At 51.6% G+C, this 21833-nt stretch overlaps 2 protein-coding genes across 5 annotated transcripts in view; one reads left to right on the forward strand and one right to left on the reverse strand.

Moving 5' to 3' along the window:
* Window positions 1-15496, forward strand: part of ANKRD52 (ankyrin repeat domain 52) — a 36326-nt gene extending 20830 nt beyond the window's left edge. For both annotated transcript variants that reach the window (XM_036759120.1, XM_036759119.1), the window contains exons 5-28: window positions 566-766; window positions 1045-1132; window positions 1287-1429; window positions 1682-1894; window positions 2252-2330; window positions 2698-2812; window positions 2972-3054; window positions 3160-3277; window positions 3504-3572; window positions 3713-3853; window positions 3962-4042; window positions 4726-4837; window positions 5001-5072; window positions 5383-5584; window positions 6381-6468; window positions 6565-6682; window positions 7516-7735; window positions 7946-8033; window positions 8144-8227; window positions 8357-8502; window positions 8804-8886; window positions 9118-9200; window positions 9381-9472; window positions 9888-15496. In XM_036759120.1, the coding sequence (XP_036615015.1) occupies window positions 1045-1132; window positions 1287-1429; window positions 1682-1894; window positions 2252-2330; window positions 2698-2812; window positions 2972-3054; window positions 3160-3277; window positions 3504-3572; window positions 3713-3853; window positions 3962-4042; window positions 4726-4837; window positions 5001-5072; window positions 5383-5584; window positions 6381-6468; window positions 6565-6682; window positions 7516-7735; window positions 7946-8033; window positions 8144-8227; window positions 8357-8502; window positions 8804-8886; window positions 9118-9200; window positions 9381-9472; window positions 9888-10138 (2769 nt within the window). In that variant the 5' untranslated portion in view covers window positions 566-766 and the 3' untranslated portion in view covers window positions 10139-15496. The remainder of the gene's footprint in view (window positions 1-565; window positions 767-1044; window positions 1133-1286; window positions 1430-1681; window positions 1895-2251; window positions 2331-2697; window positions 2813-2971; window positions 3055-3159; window positions 3278-3503; window positions 3573-3712; window positions 3854-3961; window positions 4043-4725; window positions 4838-5000; window positions 5073-5382; window positions 5585-6380; window positions 6469-6564; window positions 6683-7515; window positions 7736-7945; window positions 8034-8143; window positions 8228-8356; window positions 8503-8803; window positions 8887-9117; window positions 9201-9380; window positions 9473-9887) is intronic.
* SLC39A5 (solute carrier family 39 member 5) lies at window positions 15453-21736 on the reverse strand. Of its 3 annotated transcripts, none has more exons than XM_036759122.1 (12): window positions 21676-21736; window positions 20939-21065; window positions 20145-20528; window positions 19493-19676; window positions 18422-18584; window positions 18007-18176; window positions 17610-17729; window positions 16996-17086; window positions 16717-16893; window positions 16410-16490; window positions 15996-16186; window positions 15453-15729 (listed from the first exon to the last, which is right to left on the reverse strand). In XM_036759122.1, exons 3-12 carry the CDS (start codon window positions 20432-20434, stop codon window positions 15586-15588), a joined length of 1611 nt encoding a protein of 536 aa, XP_036615017.1. In that variant the 5' UTR covers window positions 20435-20528; window positions 20939-21065; window positions 21676-21736; the 3' UTR covers window positions 15453-15585. The 3 variants fall into 3 exon arrangements, with proteins under 3 accessions (XP_036615017.1, XP_036615018.1, XP_036615016.1); XM_036759123.1 differs by having other exon boundaries at window positions 20960-21125; window positions 21676-21723; XM_036759121.1 differs by having other exon boundaries at window positions 20939-21125; window positions 21676-21723.
* Window positions 21737-21833: the final 97 nt, after the last annotated feature.

The following is a 21833-nucleotide window of genomic DNA, read 5'->3' on the forward strand; positions in this document are numbered from 1 at the left end:
AGCCATCATCCTAGAGGTCAGAGTGCTGTGCTCAGGAGGAGTTGCTGAGGCTGATGTATTAAAGGGTAGGGGGCTATTTACATTTGGACTGGGGAATGGGGGTGGAGGTCATCTGTTTTCTTAGGTTGTTATTGAGTGGTGGTGGTGGTGGTGGAAGGGTTCAAGGTGGGTGTGTACATGAAGGTGGGAGGCTTCATTTTTCCTGGAATTCCCATGGGGTTAGGGAAGATCTAGGAGTCTTTAGGATGTCTGTGTTTGCTTGAGGAGGCGATGTGAGGGGTACAAAGATGACCAAAATTGGAAGAATGAAGATTTGCTTGAGGAAGGGTCTGTGTTTACCCTGGAAAGATGAGGAAGGAGGTTCTATTTAGATGACTGTCAGTTGGTGTTAAGGTGGTTTGTGTTTTTTCTTAGGGGAATTGGAGATAAGATTGTATGGATAAAGGGATTCTGTATTTACTGGATGTTGAGGCTGTTTTCATTTCTGGGGTTAAGGCACCCATGCTAATTTGTCTCCTCACTCCTGTTCTTTGTTCTTCTTGTCCTGACACATTGCCACTAACAGAAAGTACTGGGGCTGCTCCTAGCACATTCCGCAGATGTGAATGCCCGGGACAAGCTATGGCAGACACCACTGCATGTGGCTGCTGCCAACCGGGCCACCAAATGTGCTGAAGCCCTGGCCCCGCTGCTGAGCAGCCTTAATGTGGCCGATCGAAGTGGGCGCAGTGCCTTGCACCATGCTGTGCACAGTGGGCATCTGGAGGTATGGACTCTACTCACTCACTGCCTGGTTGTAACCTGCCTGGGGCATGCAGACACTGTGGTTATGGGGCTTGGTTTTCCATACCCACCCCCTGGTCCTTTCCCTTTCCTAGTCTCTGCCTTTAGTCCCTGTCCATGGTCCTTTCAGCATTATATCAGTTTTCTCTTCAGTTTCCTGAGAAAATAGAGAAGCTTTAGTATAAGATGGCTGGGGATAGGGAAGGATGGAAAGGGACTTATGCCAGGCTCTGAACAGAAATGTCCCCTGTTCTCACACAGATGGTGAACCTGCTTCTGAATAAGGGGGCCAGTCTTAATGTCTGTGACAAAAAGGAGCGGCAGCCACTACACTGGGCAGCCTTTTTAGGTGAGGAAGAATCTAAGATGGAAAGAAGGTGTTTGGCCTACATAGGCATAATTTAGAGCTTGAGAATTCTGGGGTAGCGGGCCTGGAACAGAATTATTCTCTGTTCCCTTTAGCTTTGCTTTATCTCTGATCTACTCCTCATTCCCCCCCTTAGGGCATTTGGAGGTCCTGAAGCTGTTGGTGGCCCGGGGTGCAGATCCTAGTTGCAAGGACCGGAAGGGCTATGGGCTGCTCCACACAGCTGCTGCCAATGGCCAGATTGATGTGGTCAAGCACCTGCTACGGCTAGGGGCTGAGGTCAGGGGGTTGGGGGACTAAGGCCAGGGACTTAAGAAATATAGAAGAGGTTGTGTGGGGAGATAAGGTCAACATAAGGAAGCTTGAGTTTGGTGGATTGATGGGCACCGGAGAGGTTTGGGAGGCCAGTACTGATGGCCACAGATCATGGGAATTGGGGACCTAAGCAGGCAGAAACTGGAGCCTTGGGATTCTGGGTTTCCTTGGCCAGGCATTCCATTTTCCCTATTTTGGCATTCCCTACCATTCCAGATCGATGAGCCCAATGCCTATGGGAACACAGCTCTGCATATCGCCTGCTACCTGGGCCAGGATGCTGTGGCCAACGAGCTGGTGAATGCAGGCGCTAATGTCAATCAGCCCAATGACAAGGGATTTACTCCATTACATGTGGCTGCAGTCTCCACTAATGGTGCACTCTGCTTGGAACTATTGGTCAATAACGGGGCAGATGTCAATTTCCAGGTGACTGGACAGGAGGAGGCCCTACAGAACTGGGGATGGGATGGAGGGCCTGTTTTGCAAGGACAAAATTGGAAGATCTTGATCAGACAAACCTGGAAAATTCCCATGTTGTTAAACTACTGGAAGAGTTTCCAGGGTTTAAAGCTGTAGTTACTCCCTCTCCTTCAGAACTTTATGCAATACTCTGCTAGTCTCCAGGGAAATGTCCACGTACTCCCCCTAGTGATCACACTGAGCCAGGGGCTCAAGGCATCTATGTCTGCAAATTTACTTGATTTTTTTGGACCCAAGGACTGGTTCTTTGGGAGGGAATCTGGCTTTTCTCTATTTTATACTAAGGGGTCTTACTTTCTACAGAGCAAAGAGGGAAAGAGTCCCCTGCATATGGCTGCCATCCATGGGCGTTTCACCCGATCTCAGATCCTTATCCAGAATGGTATGGACCCAAGAGATTATGAGTTGTCTTCCTTCCCATAGGGATTTTAGATCTTTATTCTTTGTGGGCTTTCCAAAGACTCTATTATGTTGACCACTCTCGCTTGTCTTCTTTCTTTTAAAAACATTTTATTGATATCTTTTGTTTTTATGTTGCTTAAATTTTCTCCTGTATCTCTTTCCCTTTCCCTTTCCCAGAAAGCCATCCCAGATAATACAGAATATTGCCTATCTTCTTTCTAATTCTCTGTCTTACAATCAGGCCCTTTCTGTTATCTGACTTTTTATAAGTTTGCTCTCCAAAGCTTGTTACTAGCTTAGTCCTAAGGTCTGTTCTGTGTCTGAGTTAGTATATATATCTTTCTCAGGGAGTGAGATTGACTGTGCTGACAAATATGGGAATACACCATTGCACGTGGCTGCCCGCTATGGACATGAGCTGCTGATCAGCACCCTTATGACCAATGGTGCTGATACCGCCCGGTGAGCCACCTCCCTCATCCCCAGATCTCATAGCCCAGCCCTACCAGCTTCCCATCTCTTTGCCAGGCAGGTGGTACTGGGACAAAAGAAGTTGCCGCTAGCTCTCTGCAGCTGCCTTCCTAACCCCAAGGGCTAACTGCTGTCCTCTCCTTTCTGTAGGCGAGGCATCCATGACATGTTCCCTCTGCACTTAGCTGTTCTCTTTGGATTCTCAGACTGTTGTCGTAAGCTTCTCTCCTCAGGTACATCCTCTTTGGATTTTTAGCTGGGGATTGGTGGGTAGTAGTATCATCCTTTCCCTGATTATTGCCCAGAGGCCTGAACTAGGGAGATTCCTCCCCTTGCAGGTCAGCTGTACAGCATTGTGTCTTCACTCAGTAATGAACATGTTCTCTCTGCTGGTTTTGACATCAACACACCTGATAACCTTGGCCGAACCTGTCTCCATGCTGCTGCTTCTGGAGGGTGAGTTTCCTTTTCCTTGTGCTCCAGGGTAGAGACCTGGACTGTGTCTTGGAAGTCATTGTTTTCTCTTGCTCAATCCTATTTCTTTGCTTCCAACAATGGAACCTTCAGGTAGGAAGTGCTAACAGTTTATTGTCCATTCTCAGTCCTTCCTGGGATGTCTGCTTCTTCCTTAGAGAGTGCCCATTTCTTCTTAACCCTTGCTCATCCCTCCCCCTCTTTACAGGAATGTTGAATGTCTTAATTTGCTGTTGAGCAGTGGAGCTGACTTGAGAAGGAGAGACAAGTTTGGAAGGTGTGTGGGAAGGGCTTGGTGGGACACGAATGTGATTGGAGGAATATCGTAAGGACAGCTTCTGACTTGGCTCTTAGCCGAGTTAAGAGGTCTTCATCAGTGCCTTGCCTCCCCCTCACCATCTTGTCGTCCTCCACCAGGACCCCATTGCACTATGCAGCCGCCAACGGCAGTTACCAGTGTGCAGTGACGCTGGTGACTGCTGGAGCAGGCATCAATGAGGCTGACTGTAAAGGCTGCTCCCCTCTGCACTATGCTGCCGCTTCCGACACCTACCGGAGGTGAGTCTCCCTTTCTCACAGCCGGCCTCCCATCCACACCTTCGACACCCCCCTAGCTTCCAGGCTGTCCTCCCTCCTGCCCCACGTAAGTCTGCTCTTTGTGCCTAGAGCGGAGCCGCATACAGCCGCCAGCCATGACCCCGAAGAGGATGAGCCACTGAAGGCATCCCGGAGGAAGGAGGCCTTCTTGTGAGTAGCCCCCACATCACCTATGTTCCCTCGGGTTCTGTCCTCCTCTCCTAGGCTCCCCCTAGTCGTTTTCTGTGCCATTCGGTGTGCATTGAGCTGGGTCCCAGGGTCCTCAAGGAGTGTGAGGCAAAGGGCGCATGCTACCATTGAGATTGAGGCAATGTGATGGGTCTACACCTGTGAAATGTTCCACAGTCTGTAGGTACTTTTAAACAGTTGTTCTGTTGGTGCTTCTGAGGCCTATGAAGGAGACAGTGCAAAGTCATCATCTCCATTTTACAGATGAGAAAACTGAGGCTCACAGAGGTGGAGTGATAGGCTCAGGGTCACATGGCCACTGAGTGAGGGAGTGAGGTTCTTCCTCTCACACTCTGCCTCTCAGTGAAACTCCAGCTGGGGATGTAGGAGGTTAAAAGAGAAGAGACCAGGGAGGGCTGGTCTGATGGACAAGCTGGCATCCCAGCTGGCTTGGAGATAGGGAAGGGCATCCTAAGGGTGGGGAGCCACCTGAGGAAAAGGAGGGAGGACAGGTGTGAGCTGAGGGCTTAGCCTGAATAGAGCAGAGAGTGTGTCCTGGGGACTAGTGGAAAATAATTGCTCCCATCTTACCTGTCAGCCCTCATCTCTAGCTTGAGCTCTGGGTTCTCCTGGGGGCCTTCTCTGATATGCTTTCTTTCTCTCAGCTGTCTGGAGTTTTTACTGGATAACGGTGCAGACCCCTCCCTGCGGGACAGGCAGGGTTACACAGCCGTGCACTATGCAGCTGCCTATGGCAACAGACAGAACCTTGAGCTGGTAGGTGGGAGATAGTACTGGAAAAGGTCTAGGAGCTAAAGAGACCTAACATGGCCTACGGGGCCTCAGATCCAGAAGAGGTGGGGTTCAAGATGAAGTAGGAGGACGCTGGGGGCATCCCTAAGGCAGCTCCTGATCCTCACATTCAACTCATCCTTTTCAGCTCCTAGAAATGTCTTTTAACTGCCTGGAAGATGTGGAGAACACCATTCCAGTCAGCCCTTTGCACTTAGCTGTGAGTCCTTCTGTGCTAATTCCCTCCCTCATAGAAGCATAGTCCTGGGTGCCAGTGCAGGTTTGGAACTGGCACAGCTGAGTCCTCTTCCTAGCTTAGATTCCTCTTTTTTTGCCTTCTTTGGGGGAGTGGCCTTGGGGGCAGTAGTCTGGGTAGGCACCTACTTGGGAAAGGGAGTTAACCAAAAATGTCAAGCCTGCGGTACCTAGCAGTTTAGGAGAAATTTTGTCAGGGTCCCTCCCAGTTAAGGGTAAGGGATCGGCCTTGTACATCAAAGACATACTCTGTTTTGGTTCCCATGCTCTCCCAGGCCTATAATGGTCACTGTGAAGCACTGAAGACACTGGCAGAGACGCTGGTGAACCTGGACGTGAGGGACCACAAAGGCCGGACTGCACTGTTCCTGGCCACAGAACGGGGCTCTACCGAGTGTGTGGAGGTGCTCACAGCCCACGGAGCCTCCGCCCTGGTCAAGGAGCGCAAGCGGAAGTGGACACCCCTCCATGCTGCTGGTAGGGGCCTCAGAAATTCACTCAGCCATTTTGTACAACAGAGGGGTCAAACGGGTCAGAACCAAGTGAAAATAGAATTGGAAAATGTTGAACAAAATGGATAAAAATGCAATTGAACATTCATTGATAATGTTACCATGTGGTTTTCTAAGTCACTGTGCAGCCTGCAGGAATCCTTACGTGTGATTAGTGGCACCCCTTTTCTGTTTGACTTTGACAGCTCTTCTGGACACCGTTGGCCTCAAACTCCAATAGAAGTTGATCCCTGCTGTCTACTTCTTGGCTTAGGAAACCATAAATTAGCATTATCTGTATGATTGCGTTTTTAATCATTTTTGTTAAACATTTCCCAGTTGCGTTTCAATCTAGTTGCAGGAATTGGGGAGTTTTTCAAGCCAGAATTCAAACACCTCTGCTACACCTTAGCAAGCCCCTGTTTATGCAGGTCCAAAGTGTGGGTAGAGGCAATCTAGAGAATATTTAGCATTATCTTTGTCAAGCTCTGTGTCTGTTTTCTTTGGTGTTATTCTGAATCACATTTTAATAGGATACTAAGTTCTGGTGCTGGATCACTACTCTATGTCCCATGAGGTCCCTTCCTTCTCTGTCTTCCCTAGAAGAACCCCTAAAGAGAATCTCATTTCCCTCCACACTGCCCCTCTCATGACCTGATTCTGCCTTTCTCTGGGACTTTTTCCCTGTTGTCTCTTTCCCTGGTCGCTTGTTCTCCTTTGGCCTGCCTCCATTCCTCATTCCCTGTCTCCACCCTGCTCTGAAACTCCTCCTTCTCCTCCAGCTGCTTCTGGTCACACAGACTCCCTGCACCTGCTGATTGACAGTGGAGAGCGAGCTGATATCACTGATGTCATGGATGCCCACGGACAGTGAGTGTAGGGGCTGAGGGTCCAGATGCTTTGTTTATGGCAGACCTTCTCATCTCTTAGCCTGATGCTCTTTCCCTTTTTCTGTCTTGCCTTCAGGACCCCACTAATGTTGGCCATCATGAATGGCCATGTAGATTGTGTGCATCTCCTGCTAGAAAAAGGATCAACAGCGGATGCAGCTGATCGTCGGGGTCGAACTGCCTTGCACCGTGGGGTGAGTGATGGATCTTCCTAGGCAGGGCCATGGTAACAGGTAGAAGATTTAGTTGCATGGGGCTGCCCAGTGTTGGGGAGTCAATTTGGGGACCCCCAGTATGGCATGGGCAGCGAGCCATCTTATCATCCTCTAGGTAGGTTATTAAAACCTCCATTCTATTTTCTTGACATCCCACTCTAGGTAGGTTATTAATACCATTCTATTTTCCTGACATCCTGCTGGGAGACCACATAGTGTAGTAGAAGGAACATTGAACTTGGAATCAGGAGATCTTGGGTTCAGATATGGTCTCCAACACTTTATGATCATGGGCAAGTCATTTAATCTCACTGAGCTTCCTCCTCTCTCAAATGGGGTTATTAACTCTGGCAGAACTTATCTCATAGGGTTATTCAGAGTACAGTGCTTTGTAAACCTTAAAATTATAGAATTTATAGGAATGTGAGCGACTGTTATTATATGTGGTTATGTATGTAGCTCACACACTTATACATCCCCATCAACCCACTCTTTTCCCCCACAGTACTCTTGAACTGTTCTGTGGGACAGCCAACTAATGGACTTCAAAGTTTTCACCACTTCATTCTTTGTATTTTCTTCCTCCTTAGCTCCCTCTCCTTGGCCCCTTTCTTCTTCCTATTGTTGTATTTTTCAGTTCCCATGTCAAAGTCTTTGGATCAATCCTTTTTGTGCTGTTTGGCTTCCACTGATAGATAAGATGGTGGGTGGTGAAGAAAAAGAGAAATTCACCCCAGCATTCAGTGGTCAGGGTCAGGTTCTTAGTACTAGGGTTGAGAGATAGGTTAACTACCCCTGTTGCTGGCTCATAGGCGGTGACTGGCTGTGAGGACTGCCTGGCTGCCCTTCTGGACCATGACGCCTTTGTACTATGCCGAGATTTTAAGGGCAGGACACCTATCCATCTGGCCTCAGCCTGTGGCCACACAGCTGTCTTGAGGACCTTGTTACAGGCTGCCCTCTCCACAGATCCCTTGGATGCAGTAGTGGACTACAGTGGCTACTCTCCCATGCACTGGGCCTCCTACACTGGTCAGGGGCCTGGGGATGGGTGGGCACTGGGGATTAGGGGATGGGACTAAGGCTGAATGTGCTTCAGGGCTGGAGAGAGCTAAACTGAGACCTGGGAGTATGATGGGAATGATTTGGGAGATGGCTGGATGACAGACTAGATGGAGGGAGCTTTGTTCTTACTTTCTCCCTTGCTCTCTGTCTCTCCCTTCTCTCTTCTCCCTCGTTCAGGACATGAAGATTGTCTGGAGTTGTTACTTGAACACAGCCCGTTCTCATACCTTGAAGGAAACCCCTTCACTCCTTTGCACTGTGCAGTGTGAGTGCCCTCCCTCCTATCCTAGCCCCAGAGGGCAGTGACTCAGGACCCAGAGTCAGGTGGTCAATTTCCCTTTCACCTCAGTAAGACCTCTTTTTCTTTTTCCTCAGAATTAACAACCAGGACAGCACCACAGAGATGCTTCTGGGAGCACTGGGTGCCAAGATTGTGAATAGCCGAGATGCCAAAGGACGGTGAGTGATCCAACCCTGGGGAGTGATAACTTGGGCCCCTACACTAAGTCCTGCCCCCCTCACCACTAGCCTGACTCCCCTAGGCTGAGTAGCCTCCCCTGCTTTTTCTACTCCCTCCCCCACCTGCAGGACCCCCCTTCATGCTGCTGCCTTCGCAGACAATGTCTCTGGGCTCCAGATGCTGCTGAGGCACCAAGCTGAGGTGGATGCCGTTGATCAGGCTGGCAGAACGGCTCTCATGACAGCAGCTGAGAATGGGCAAACTGCTGCTGTCGGTGCGTGCCACGTGTACCCGAGGGGGAGCCGTGTATGTGGGAGGGCATGGGCAGAAGAAGCCCAACTAGGAGTTTTTCCTGGGCTGGGCTGGCCTGGCCTCTGCCTGAGAGCTGGGTGGGGGGGGAGTATTTAGGATAGGAGTCTCTAGCTGATTAAGAGCATCCTAAGGAGAGATACAGATGGCAGGCATGTGGGTCAGGGATGGTCAGGTCCGGTGCCTATTGAACTTGAAAAGGTAGAGGGGCAGCTCTGTGGCCTTAAACTGTGTGGTTTGTGATGAGCTTTCTCTTCCCCCGGCAGAGTTTCTGTTATATCAAGCAAAAGCGGACCTTACTGTGCTGGATGGGAATAAGAACACTGCCCTGCACTTGGCATGCAGCAAGGTAGGATGTGGGGGGAGGGGCGAGGGGAACACCAGGACAGGAGGAGGAAAGGGTCATCCGTTCGGTAGCTAGGACAAGGAAACTGGAAGCAGCTTGTGGTGGGGGATGGGGGGCAGTGTGCTGGCACCGTGGTCAGACTCAGGAATGCCTGTTGTTTCCCCCGTGCTACCAACTTTCTTCTCCCTTTTGAAGTCATCCTTTTATGCCCTCCCTTCCCCCACTTTTTCTCAGGGCCACGAGAAATGTGCCCTGTTAATCCTGGCGGAAACTCAAGACCTTGGCCTTATCAATGCCACCAACAGTGCGCTGCAGATGTGAGTGTTCACACAAGAGGGCCTAAGGTGGGGCAGCAGGTGGGAAAAGAAAGGGGTACTCCCAGGGGTGAGGGGATCCCAGAAGGCCTGGATGGGTAATGCAAATGCCTTAGCCCTCTGGATTAACTTCCAAGGACAGCTGAGCATCCCACTAAGTTATTCCTCTTTTTTTCCTTCAAGGCCACTCCACATCGCTGCCCGGAATGGCCTGGCTTCTGTGGTGCAGGCGCTCCTCAGTCGTGGGGCCACAGTGCTGGCTGTAGATGAAGAAGGTGGGGTGGGGCCCAGAGCCCCCCCTGGGTTGGGGTCAGGGATGCTATACAGGAGATAATTTCCTGACTTGGGGTGTACAAGCTTCTCCTCCCAAGGGAGCTATTCAGGGTAGGGGGCCTGGGCTCCCCCATCACTAACATTCTGGGGCCACCGAAAGGGGTTCCTTTTGGGGATGAAACAAAGGAGAGCCATCAGAATCCCCAGGAAGGCGTGCTTCCTGCTCCCTCCTTTCTTGCCCTCCCATCCCAGACACACAGATGTATACACTCTTTCCTAAGGATGTGTTTACCTGCACATTTAACGTTCTAGAAAAACTTGACTGCCTGGGCTTACCTCCAGACTTGTGGGGAGCCAGGCTGGTTGGGGAGGAGATTTAAGAGCCCGTACCTCAGTTTCCCCTGATCTGCCCTGCAGGTCACACTCCAGCCCTGGCCTGTGCGCCCAACAAAGATGTGGCGGACTGTCTGGCCTTGATCCTCTCCACCATGAAGCCTTTCCCACCCAAGGACGCCGTCAGCCCCTTCAGCTTCAGCCTGCTCAAGAACTGTGGCATCGCCGCTGCCAAGACAGTGGGTGGCTGTGGTGCCCTGCCCCACGGGGCCTCCTGCCCCTACAGCCAGGAGCGGCACGGCGCAATCGGCTTAGACGGCTGCTACTCAGAGTAGATCCTCCGCGGGTCTCCCCACACCGGTGACCTGATATCTTATTCTATTTATTTAGAAAATGTCTATAAATATAGGGCACTTTAAAGGAGAACACGACTTGGGTGATGGGGGGGCTGGGAGTGGGGATAAGTGAAGGGGAAAGGAGGGAAAGAGTCGGAGAGAAACTGCTCACCCCTCTGCCCCCCAAACTGAGCAGGGTATTAGTGGGCTACCAGGGAGTTCCCCGATGCTCTTGGTGCCCCCAGGGCAGACCCTTCTGCCAAGTAATCTGAGAAAATTACTAAATGCCTGGCTCCCCTTAGCTCTTCCCCTTCTCCCCTCCCCCACATTCTGCTTTCAGCTCGACCCCACTTCCTCCTCTCTCTCTCCCTCCGGCTTCTTCCTTGTTTGTCCTCTGTCCAGTTTCCCTGCCTCTGGAGCCAGGCAGTTACCTGTTCCCCATCCTGATCACTGCCCTTCCTGCTCGGCTAGCCTCTCTACCCCCGAAGCAGTGAGAAGCCTTAATTTCTGGTACTGTGTGAGCACTCTGGAGGTGTCCCCCCACTCCCCGTAGGGGCAGTTGGGTGGTGGGGGGAAGACTTTTAGCACTGAGGCCTGGAGCTTCTTCCTCTCCCCTCCAATCTCCCCTGTCACCTCCCACCCCCTCCAATTCAAATGCAAAACACTTGAAGCAACAACTACTGTACCTGGGACTCTGAAACCTGCGCCCTTCTCTCCCCACTTCCTCATATGCAAATCAAGGGCTGGCTCTTCTCCTTCCCCCCCAGCTTGGCCCTTCTTGGCCCCCCCTCACCATGCACTTTAACCTTGCTTCTTCATTTGAACTCCTTTTGGGGGAGAGCAGCGTCTCTGGCTCCCTCCTCAGCTCTTCACTTTGAGGCTGGTCATGAATTTTTAAGTAGGTGTTTACCCTTTAGTGGAAGAAACAAATGAATTTCCTGTCCATTTCAAAGCCACAGCCCTCTTGTATTCTCTGTGTATGTTTCAAGCATGTGCTTGTGTGTGTGTGTGGAAGGAGGGCCATCCCTATCCATGGTTCCTCTGGGCCTCCCTCTTTGCCTCTCCATCTCCTTATGTCCAAGAACACCCCCACCCCCAATCACCGCAGATCTGAAGCCAAAGATGGTGGGAGGGGTAGGGGCAGATCAGAGCCCTCCTCCAGAGCTAGGGCCCTTGGCTTAGGAGTGGGAAGGTAGACCAGAGTCCGACTCCCAGTGACAGGGGTGTGTGGGGGAGGGCCAGGGGCCCTACCCTAGACACCAAACTAGGGAAGGTGAGGGGGGCACATTTTTCTCTAAATGTAGCATTGAATTTGGCCCTGGTCCCCTGAAATGCCCTAACCATCCATCTCCCAGCTAAGCCTCCCAGAATATTCCTGTGACCCCTTCCATCCAGTGTTCCCTTCCTCACACGCAATACCTCAGCCAGGAGCCAAGACACATAACTTGAACAGAGGCCATACTCTTCCCCTCCCTCACTATCCCCAGTCACCATCAGTATTGTTTCCTGAAAACTGGACTGGCCTCGTTTACATAGTGCTTTTGTCCCCCCACAGAGAAACACAAGGGCCTACCCCACCCCCAACCTTGCTTGCATTCTTCACAATCTTACTTTTCTGTTTTAGACTTCTGCCATTTCTGCCTAGAATGATGTTGGGGCATTAGGGGACACCCCAGGGCCCCCTTCCTCTCCTTTTCATGTATCTCTGTAGTTTGTCTGAGACCTCATCTCTGCCATTCCTCTTGGTCTCTTTGTGTTCCCCACCATCTCTCTGTCCCCCCCTTATTCTCTTCACCTGCCCCCCAATCACTGTTCTAAAACCATTTCAAAACTTCTAAATGACCATTATTGGTGAGAAGGATTGTGCAGCTTTTAGTTTTCGATCCGATCCTGTTAAAGCCAAAGGGCCTTGTGCTGCCCCTTTCCCCTGTGTCCTTCCCTAAATGACAATCAATGTGACCTCTCTCTAAGGGCTGCAGCCCCTCCCCTCCAAAAATCTCCCTGCTGGCTTTTCCAAGTGCACTCGCCCACTCTGCTGATCTTCCTCGAAGCCTTCTCACTCTCCCTTCCCATTTTCATTTTATGCAGGGAGTTGGGTAGAGGGGACCACATGGGTTCTCCAGAGGAGCCCGTCTGTGTGGCAGTCGTGTTCTCCTTTATTGATGCTCAAGAACATCAGTAAGAATCTGAGTGTTTGCAAAGCGCCCCCTTATTTTGCTAAAAGAGATTTCCGGTGGCTGCCCAGTCTTTGCCCCTTCAGCACAGTGTCAGCATTGCTGGGGAAATAGGGGGAAACCCTTTGCCCCTCATGTCATTGGTGAGGGGGCCTGGAGGATGAGCAGCCTCCTCTCCTTATGCCAAAGGAAATTCCCTGCCCCACCCTGGGCTCCCAAGCCCCTATTGTTTTGAAGCATCTTGTCCCATACTCATGGCCACTGCATATTTATTTTAATTTTCAGGGTTTTTTTTTAAACCTTTTTGACTTAAACGGGTGTGGAGAAATTAAACAAAGGCAGAATGGCCCCCAGTCCTCCAGGAAGGGGAGGGAGTAGACCTCTCTTTCCCCTTCCTTCCCTAGGCTCTCCTCCCTTCCCTCCCCACCCCCCCCCAAAAAAGCTCTAAAGCACTTGCTTCAAGTAATAAGCACTTTTTGTGGAAAAGGCCTCTCTAGGGAGGTCCTGGATAGCAGCCCCAGGGTCCCAGCAAAGAGCGCTATAGAGGAGACAGACATGAAATTGGTAGGAAAATGGAAAGACAGCTAATGAGAGCCAGTTTTTAGTTTCTGATTTGGGGGGCTTTTCTGATCTAAGGGACATTGGGCAGTTGGAGGGGTGGCTGTTCCCTCTCCCAAAAAAAAGAAAGGCACAAATTGTGGGTCCTGGTAGAACAGATAGACCGGGGTCACTGCCACTTGTCCAGCTGAGACTGATGGGGCTACCTCCCCTACCCTGCAACCCCCGAGCCATAGGACTGCTGAAAACCACTGAATGTACAGCCCAGGTTGGGGTGGGGAGCAGCCCAGAGGGGAGGGGCTTCTATTCTTCTTGTTTGGTGCTGTGGGGGGTGGGGGAGATAACATTGAGGGACCCCCACCCCCAATAAGACTTGTGTTTCTTGGGGTGGAAGAATGGAGGAGGGTCTACCTTCCTTCATTTCACCCTAGGACCCTTTCCCTCTCTTCACCCCCTCCGTTTAGACTGTAAGTCCAGCTCACCTTTGCCTTCAATATGTTACCAAAGGAAAACTCAATACTGTTTCCACCAATGTTGCCCCACCGGACCACCCATGTGTTCCCTCGGCCTTGAAGGGGAAATGAGGACATGAGGGCCGTGGGAAGTGTTCTGCAGAGCCCCCAGTGTCTTCTCTACAACCCTTAACGTGATCCTGAGAGCTGGGCTGGAGAGCGGGGGACGGGCGGGCAACTGGGAGAGAGAGGGTGAATCTCTGAATATTGTGCACACAAGTGTTTCTTGGTTAACGACAGCTCCAGCCGACCTCATGTTCCAGTAAGGAAGTCCTTCCCTCCTTTCCCCTCCTTGGCCATACCCGTCCCCAGTCCCCAATGTGTGTTAATCCTCTCCCCCTTCCCTGATTCCAGCAAAGGAAAATAGCCTTACAGACAATAGCCCAGAAGCCCCCTTTGGGGGGAAACAATAGTTTGGGGATCTCCCCACCCCTATCTTTTCAGAATGTGGGGGATGGGGAGGAGAACAAAGCAACCCCTTCCTCTGCCTGGTAAAAGTGGTTCCAGCCCTCTCCGTCCAAGGGGTCCTTAGCGTGGTCAGGTTGGCACTCCACTGGTGAGTAAGGGTCAAGGCAATGAATACTTGAGGTCCAAACCCAGAGGTCTGAGAGGAGGGTCTGGCTTGTCTCCCCCAAACTCCTTCCCAGAGAAGTGACCAAATGCCAGGTTTGGGGAGGGCAGGGGCTGGGAGGGGTGGTAGTGGGGGTGCTGCTTTTTTTTTTTTAACTACTTGAAGGTACTAACTCCAAGGCTGCTGTTGCCCATTTGTGTGAAGTGATAGAAACTGTAACTAGCACTTGGGAGGGCATGTACTAGTGAGGGTGGATTCTTCCCAGTCCCAGTCCTCCCACCCCCCTCCCTTCCCCTGGGCCTGAGCACTGGACTGCCCATTCGGAGCCTCCCTTCCCTGGGAGCAAGGAAGCTCGTCTTGGCTCCCGGGGAGCTGGCTCCCCCTCGTTCTGGGCACCACCTCCAATTGCACTAAAGTAGCTGTTGTGCCAGTCTCGCCCCCACTCCAAGGTGGGGTCTCTGCTTCCAAACCCTGCTCCCCACCCTTAGTCTCCTCATTCCCTTGTCACACCTGGATATCTCAGCATTGTGTATGTGTCCAGGGCAAAGGAAGGGGGGAATCTGGCTGGAGAGGGGTCAGTTATTGAAGATAGGAAAAGAAAAAAGAACAAAATCCTCCCTTAAGCCATGGGAGCCCAGGAGTGAGGGTATCTACCCTCAATGCTATGTGTCTTGCAGATGTGCCAAATTGGGGTGGGGGTGGGGATGAAGTAGGGCTGCTCTGCTAGCGGCTCCTCCCCCCAAGGTGGCTCTCTCAAAGCAATACAGTTCCCCCTTCCTGGGAGCCAAGCAAGACAGGGGAGAGGGAAGAACAGGGCCTGAGGATTTCCTCATGTACAGCTGTGTATATGGGGGCATGTGAGAGTGTTCTTTGTATGGTGCCCACTGTGGGTGTCTCTGTGTGTCTGCTCCTCTCCCCTCATGACCTGCATGACCTGTGATGCTGCAAACACCACCATCCTGTGTGCAGGTGTGTTGGGGGGCAGCGGGGATGTACCATGTCCCTTTCTCCCCCCAGCCCCACCCCGTGACCCATGTACTCGGTTGTAGGAAGTAAAGAGAACTGAGCACAATTCACTGGATTCTAGTTGAATCTTTCTCTAAGCAATTGTCACACCTGCCTCTCCTCCCTGCCCCAAACCCACCCCGTGGTGCTAGTGTTGGAATCGGGGAGGGGTCTGAGGGAGAGGGTCTAGAACTACTGGGCAACAATAACAGGTAGAGATTCTGCCTGGGATGCAAACACCCAGAGTGTTGAGGGCAGCGTGGGGAGAGGGAGCTGGGAGGGGCATCACATGCAGTCCCCCTAGCCCTGGGGTAAAGCACAAAGACTCCCTGCAAGTGGACATACCCATGCCCCCATCAAACCTAGGCTGGGGGTGGAGGGTCAGGTGGAAGAAAGACCCCTCCTTTTCCTCCCCATGGCCTCCTGCTCTGAGCCTCAGGCCAGACCTTGGTTTTCTACCCTCTTTTGGTGTGAGAACAACTGTTAAGTCATCATGGCTTTGGGATGGGTTCTGTTTATTAAAGTCCTATTGCTCCTATTGGCCCTGTGTCCGGCCTCCGTTCCTGGGATGGAGGGGTGGGGAGTGGGGAAGGGAGAGTAACTATGACCCCCTCCTGTGGTTCCACTTCAGCCATCTAAGGGCAGGGGAAGCAGCTGCTCCTCAAACAGGGCAATAGTCAGCATGAGACATCCCCCCAGCAGTAGTCCCAGCCCCTGCAGTAGGATGTGGGATGTAGGCAGGGGGTCTGGGGGATGAAGCAGGGTAGGTAGCTAAAGGAAAAAAATGGCAGTCAGATCCAAGGCCTTGGGCAGCAGAAAAGGTGTAGATGTGATATTTAGCAGTCTCCATGGCCCTTCCCCATAGGGCTACTCACTTCGTTCATTTATCTACCCAAGCTCTTTGAGCATGAAGTGGGGAGGGAGCGGGAGCCCAGAATCAGACACCACCCAACCCCCACCATCAATTTGCAATGATATTCCCCACCACCCCCTTTTTAATCTCCATATTTGTCGGTGCCAACCCCATGCCTCCTTACCATATCCACAAGCGAGACATAAAGGAAGACCCCAGCAGTGATCCCAAAAGCCCAGGGAGTGAATGGGGCAGGGCCCTGGCTGAGACTTACTCCTAGGGCTGCACCACCCAGCCCCAGGGCCCCTGACACCAAGCTTAACAGCAAAAGCCTTTTGTAGGGTAGTCCAGCCTGGAGTAGCATGGCAAAATCACCTGTTGGGAAGAGGGAGATGGTGGTATGAAGAATGAGGCAACCCTCAGCCCCAGCTGAACCCAGCATCTCCTTAACCACTAACACCCAAGGCAGGCCTTTATTCTGATTACTACCCTCCAACCTCCAATCCACAACTGGGGGGTGTGTCAGGGGTGGGGTGGTATTCTGGCCTGCCTTCTGGAAGGCCTGCCTTGTTGTCTTGTTTCTATCATCTATCCCTACCCAATTCATGAGGAAGTTCATGGCAGAGGACAGCCAGGGTAGTGCTGATACCACTAGAAAAACCATCAGAGAAGGCAACCCCTGAAAGGAAGATATAAAAGGGATCATGAATCGGTTATTAGTCACTGAGAGACTCTGCGTACTGTAGGTAGCAGCTCTGTACTCTACCTAAAAGTCCTCCACTCAGCCTCACCACTTGCATCATTTCTTCCCAGTACTTCCATTCCCCTGCTCCCTCACCAGTATCCAAGCACCCAGTCCAGCCCTCTGTCATCCCGTCCCCTTCCCAATGGGCCCTCTCTTTCACCAATGGCAAGTCCATCAGTGAAATTGTGAAGACCATCTCCCAGCAGGACCATCCATGTGACTTGAGTGTTCCCACTGCTTGGGTGCCCATGGCCATGTCCGTGGCCTTGATGTCTTATTGGGATTGGGGCTGGGGAATGTTGACCACCCAGCTCCTGTGATCCTTCAGTCACAGTATCTATAGGGAGAAAAGTAAAGGGTTTGTATGCTACTACTGAATTCGGGGAACTTCGACTCCTGTTTATCCTTTCCCCAAAGTCTGGCCCCGATTAGGTCTTACCTGGGCCTTCCCTCAGGGGCTGAAGAGTTGTTCCCCTGCCGTTTTCTAGGTCCTGAATTCCAGGATCTCTTCTTGTTTGCTTACGGCATCTCTAAAACGGGAGTGAGACCAGGACTTAAGAGGGAAAAAAGTAAAGCCAGAGGGCTAAGGGGCAACTCTCTTGGTTTCTTGTCTCCCTCAGAAAGGAAAAAGAGGTAGAATGCCTGGACACTGTCAGGAGGTAAGGTGAAAGGAGCTGCCACCAACCAACAAGTTTTATTATGGGCAGCTCGTAATGGGACCCTGGAAGGGCCCTGGTCTCCTAAAGCATCCTGGACCATCTCCAGTCATCCTGGTGAATATCAGGCCACTAGAACCAGATGGTTCTGGAGGAGAAAGTGAGGCTGGTGACCTTGCACAGCTCTCCCTCACTCAAATCGAAGTCAACTGCAAGTCGTCATCATCTCCCCGATGTCATGGTCCTCTTCGAGAATGAAGGACAAACACAACAACCAACAACAGGAAGAAGATATCACCCCTTACTCCTCCCCACCCCCCCACCCCCACCTCTGCTTATTTTGTAGACAGTTGAATGAATGGGTTCTGGACTCCTCAGCAGGAGGGGAGTTACTCACCAATCTTGGCCCACCACGCCGAAAAATCCCAAGTAGATTCTCCAAGACAAAGAGGAGGAAGAGGCCTCCCAGCACAGCCAATCCAGGGCCTAGGTCCCCCCCATGAGGTCCGCCCTGAGCCTGAGACATGGAAGTCTGAAGATGAAGCACAGGCCCAGAAGAGTCTCCATCCTAGAGAGGAAGCCTCGCCCCACACCTCAGAGTAAGACAGCTTCTTCCCTCAACTCATATTTCTCTCTGAAAAAACCCATGGATTTAGGTAGGGTGTGGAAAGAAGGGGGCCACACCAAGGAGACAAGGAAGTGAGATGCTCAAAAGCTATTGGAACAAAAAATTGAGATAGAAACCCAGGGGAAGGTTGGAGAGTCTCAGAGGTCTGGGGTTTTATGTCACGTACGTGTGGCAGCAGGTGCAGCAGAGCATCTCCACAAAGTGTGCCCACAGCCAATGCCCCCAAGAAGCCCAGCAGGGGATGCAGCAGCCAGGAGCCCAGGAGTCGTAACAGTAGTATGGAGAAGGGAGCCAGAGCGCTGAGCACCAGGACAGCCAGAGCACTATGGGCCAGGGCTGGGGGTGGAGGTGGGGAGAGGGGGTGCACAGTCAAAGGTCAGGCTGGGGCTAGGAAGGTCTCAGAGGAGACAGTTGGGAATAAGGACTAGAAGGGGGGGGGGTAGGAAAAGTAGGGGGCTTGTCTGATCTCTTTGCCCAACCATGGTACCCACCTCTCCCCTGAGAATGAGGTATCCAAGTTTAATGGGGACATAACCACCACCACACCCCCAGTGAAATTTCTACCCATCTAGGTCACTGACCTGACAGTAAGTCCCCTTGCGGGGCAGGATCTGGGGTTTGGATGCAGACCCGACTGTCAATCTGGTAGAGCAGGGCTGGGCACAGAAGGGCAAACTGACGGGGGGTCAGTGGAGTAGCTGGGCTTAAGCCAAAATTGACGAGAAGCTGGGAGCCATTTAGACACTGGGGAATTTGGAGATCAGAGGTCAGGGGACCCTTGGGGACAGTGAGGACCTTAAAGCTCTGCTCACAAGAGCATCTCCCCCAAGGTTTCAACTCTTGGGCCAAGGGGCTCTTGAAGCCATCGGGTAGCATACACCATGTCTGTCCTGGTCTTTCAAAGTAGGACCAACACAAATGGACACACGAGGAATTGGGAGGAAGGGATGAGAGAGATTTCTGTGCATTTGAACGTGAGGAAATACTGGCCAAAGTATGGTCTGCATACACTAACAATGGAAATTACATACAAATAATCCTTCTTTCCCGCGTAATGTCTCAAGTCAACTGCTGAGGTACTTTCTGTGAATGGATGATTCTGTCGTTTCACCCATTCTCAAATCTGAGAGTCCTAGAGTGAGAAGGGTCCTTAAAGTCTATTTAGACTAAAGCAATCTCTAGTGGCAGGAAACTCACTCTCTATGAATTCAGCCCAATCATTGGAAAACTCATTTTTATAAATTTCTTTTTCACTGTCTCCCTGTAATTACTGTCCATTTGTCTTATTCTGCTCTCTGAACAAATCACCATGAGACGTCCTTTAGATACATGGTGACAGTGATTACACCTCTATCCCTAGTCTGCAGGCTAAAAGCTGTCTTCATATTGGTCAGCTAACACTTGCCTAGACATTCTTTACTTTGTCAGAGTCCTTCAAATGTGGTGACTAAACTTAGACATAATTCTCCAGAGACCGTTGTTAACCAAAGGGTTATGGTCCTAATGGGCATCTGATCGCTGTAGATAACATATTTCCATGCTCTGGACACCAGCCTTCTGTTAATGCAGAGTAAGATGGCTATTGGTTCATATTAAACTTGTGGTTAATGAAAGCTACTTGATTTTTCCCTCCTCAGGGTTCCCCTACTCACATCCTCATTAAGATGGTCAGATAGTGAGTGGTCCAGCAGCAGCAGCCTGTGAAAGAGGCCAAGGCCAGGGGATGGTGGCCCCTGGGGCAAGTGGGAGCCCCCTGGCTTCTCTGGATCCCTCCACTCTGAGGATCCCAGGGGCAGACCTGCCCAGACATCCACACTCAGCCCAGGGTCCAATGGTCTGAAAAGGATGGCAATAAGGAGTGGAAAGGGTCAGCTGTGGGCTTAGAAGACCTCTTCCAGAAATGTTAGAAAATCACTTATCAGGAGGTCAAGAGGGCATGAGGTTGGAGGTAATGGGGTGGGGGTGGGATAGGGGCTATGGCTGCCAGGGTCTAGATATTAAGGATTGGGGAAGATTTGAGAATTCACAAATAGAAAAAAGGTGAGATTGGATCGAGTGACAGTGGATACTGAGTGTCAGTGCAGGGAGAGTTAGGGAACAGCTCAAAGTGGCACATTGGACAGCTGTGGGAACAATGATCAGAAGGCCTTCGGGCATGAAGTGGAGACAGATTTATTCAGGGACTGAGAATGGGGGAGAATAGTACTGAGGGAATGGAGAATTTGGAGAACTAGGGAACTGAAGATCGGAGGGCCTCAGCACACATCAGAAGCTAAGAGATTTGGTGCTCTGGGGACTTAGTACCTGTGTGTGGAATTGTCCCCAGGGGGGGGCCCAGCCCTACCCCCTGTGGGGCCCGAGTGGCCCAGTCGAAGTCCCTGAACTCGACCTAAGCCTAGGCTATGAAGGAGCCTGGCAAGACCACTGGCACTCAGGGTTCCATTCTCTCCATATAAGCCAAACAGCTGTGCCAGATAGTGTCCCTGTTCCTGTTCAGCGGGACCCAGGGGAGCTGCAGGACCTGTGGAAGGGTCAAAACCCCTCACCAACCCTAGAGCCACCCAAAGACACAGTCCAGCCAACAGGGGCCCCATAGTGGAGCAGGAGAATGGGAAGGTAGTCCCCACAGCCGAGGTTTCAAGTGTTGGACTTCTATTCCCCCTGGGGCATCCTGGGGCCTAGCCACACCTGAGAGAACAAGGGGAGAGGGGAGTTCAGAGAAAACTTCCCTCCACATTCAAAGCCACTTAGAGTCCCCCTGCCCATCTTATAATACTCTCATTTATTCTTTATTTTACCCATGGCCTCCCACAACCAAATTTACCATTCTAGCCTACCTCGAGTCCAGCCTACCCCAATCTCCCTCCTTCCCAGGATCTCCTTCTCATAGTACACTACTGACCCCTGCATTATCACCACTACCCCCACCCCACCCTGTCTGCCAACATCCAGGATTCTTCCTTCTGGACTTCCCCTTTCCGAACCCTTGCTCCCCCAGCCTTCCTCCTCAAATGGGACCTTATTGATAGCCTAGTCCCCATCCCTTCTGCCCTTTGCACTGCCCAGGCCTCCCTAACCCCACCTTCCCAGGGCCTCACCCACACCAGCAGAATAAGAACCTTCCACGCAGGTCTGTCAGTGTCTAAGGATAGATCCTGTCTGGTTCTCTTGGGGAGCTCTGCGTTTGGGAGTCCTCTGAGGGGAAGCCTAGCCTCAGCTTCCAGTCTCCAAAGTAAAGTGTAAGACACGTCAGGAAGGCTGGGACTGCCACCCTAACACACCTGTCTGGGGGCGGAGTGAGGGTAGGAGGGCTCATATCTGGAGTTAATGGTTCACTTGATTCTGTGCTAGGGTCGAAGGCCACTGGACAGGGAAGGGTTACCCTCTGCCCCTTTTGGGGAGCCATATAGCTAAGGAGGGCCAATTTAGGGAGTGCAGGTTTCAGATTTGGAATCTACGGCCCCACCCTCCAATCCCTGTTTTGCCACCTCTCACATCAGCTGTTCCCCACTTTCCAGTTCTTTTTCCAAGTACAGCACCCACCCCAACCAAACACCCTACTTCCCCCAGGTGGAGTACTAGCTTATTCATCTCCCTGTTGCCCTGCTTTCAGCTATTAGCTTGGGCTAGGACCAGGACCCAAGAATCTTAAAGGTGGGCCGAGGATGACCAGGCTTAACAACCCAGAAGTCCCAGACTGCTGGGAAGGGCATGGCTCATTCCTATTCCCTACCCAGAAATATCTAGAGACTAAGGAAGGGAAAACCCTTATGCAGAGAGGAGACTAGGTTCCTCACTTCTGGCCTAGAGCCCAACGGGCAAAGGCTGGCATTACCTGACCGCAGCAGAGATGTAAGGAGCCCTAATGGCAAGAGGATCCAGGCTTCTTACTTTCAGCAAAAGGGGTGGGGGGTGTCAAGGGTCAGTAGCTGAAAGCCTGGGGGAGGGACACTACCTTAAAGGGGCAGGCTTGCCTTGCCTAAGGTGCCTTTC

The sequence above is a fragment of the Trichosurus vulpecula genome, chromosome 5, assembly GCF_011100635.1.
Source record: "Trichosurus vulpecula isolate mTriVul1 chromosome 5, mTriVul1.pri, whole genome shotgun sequence".
In the NCBI taxonomy this organism is placed as follows: Eukaryota; Metazoa; Chordata; class Mammalia; order Diprotodontia; family Phalangeridae; genus Trichosurus; species Trichosurus vulpecula.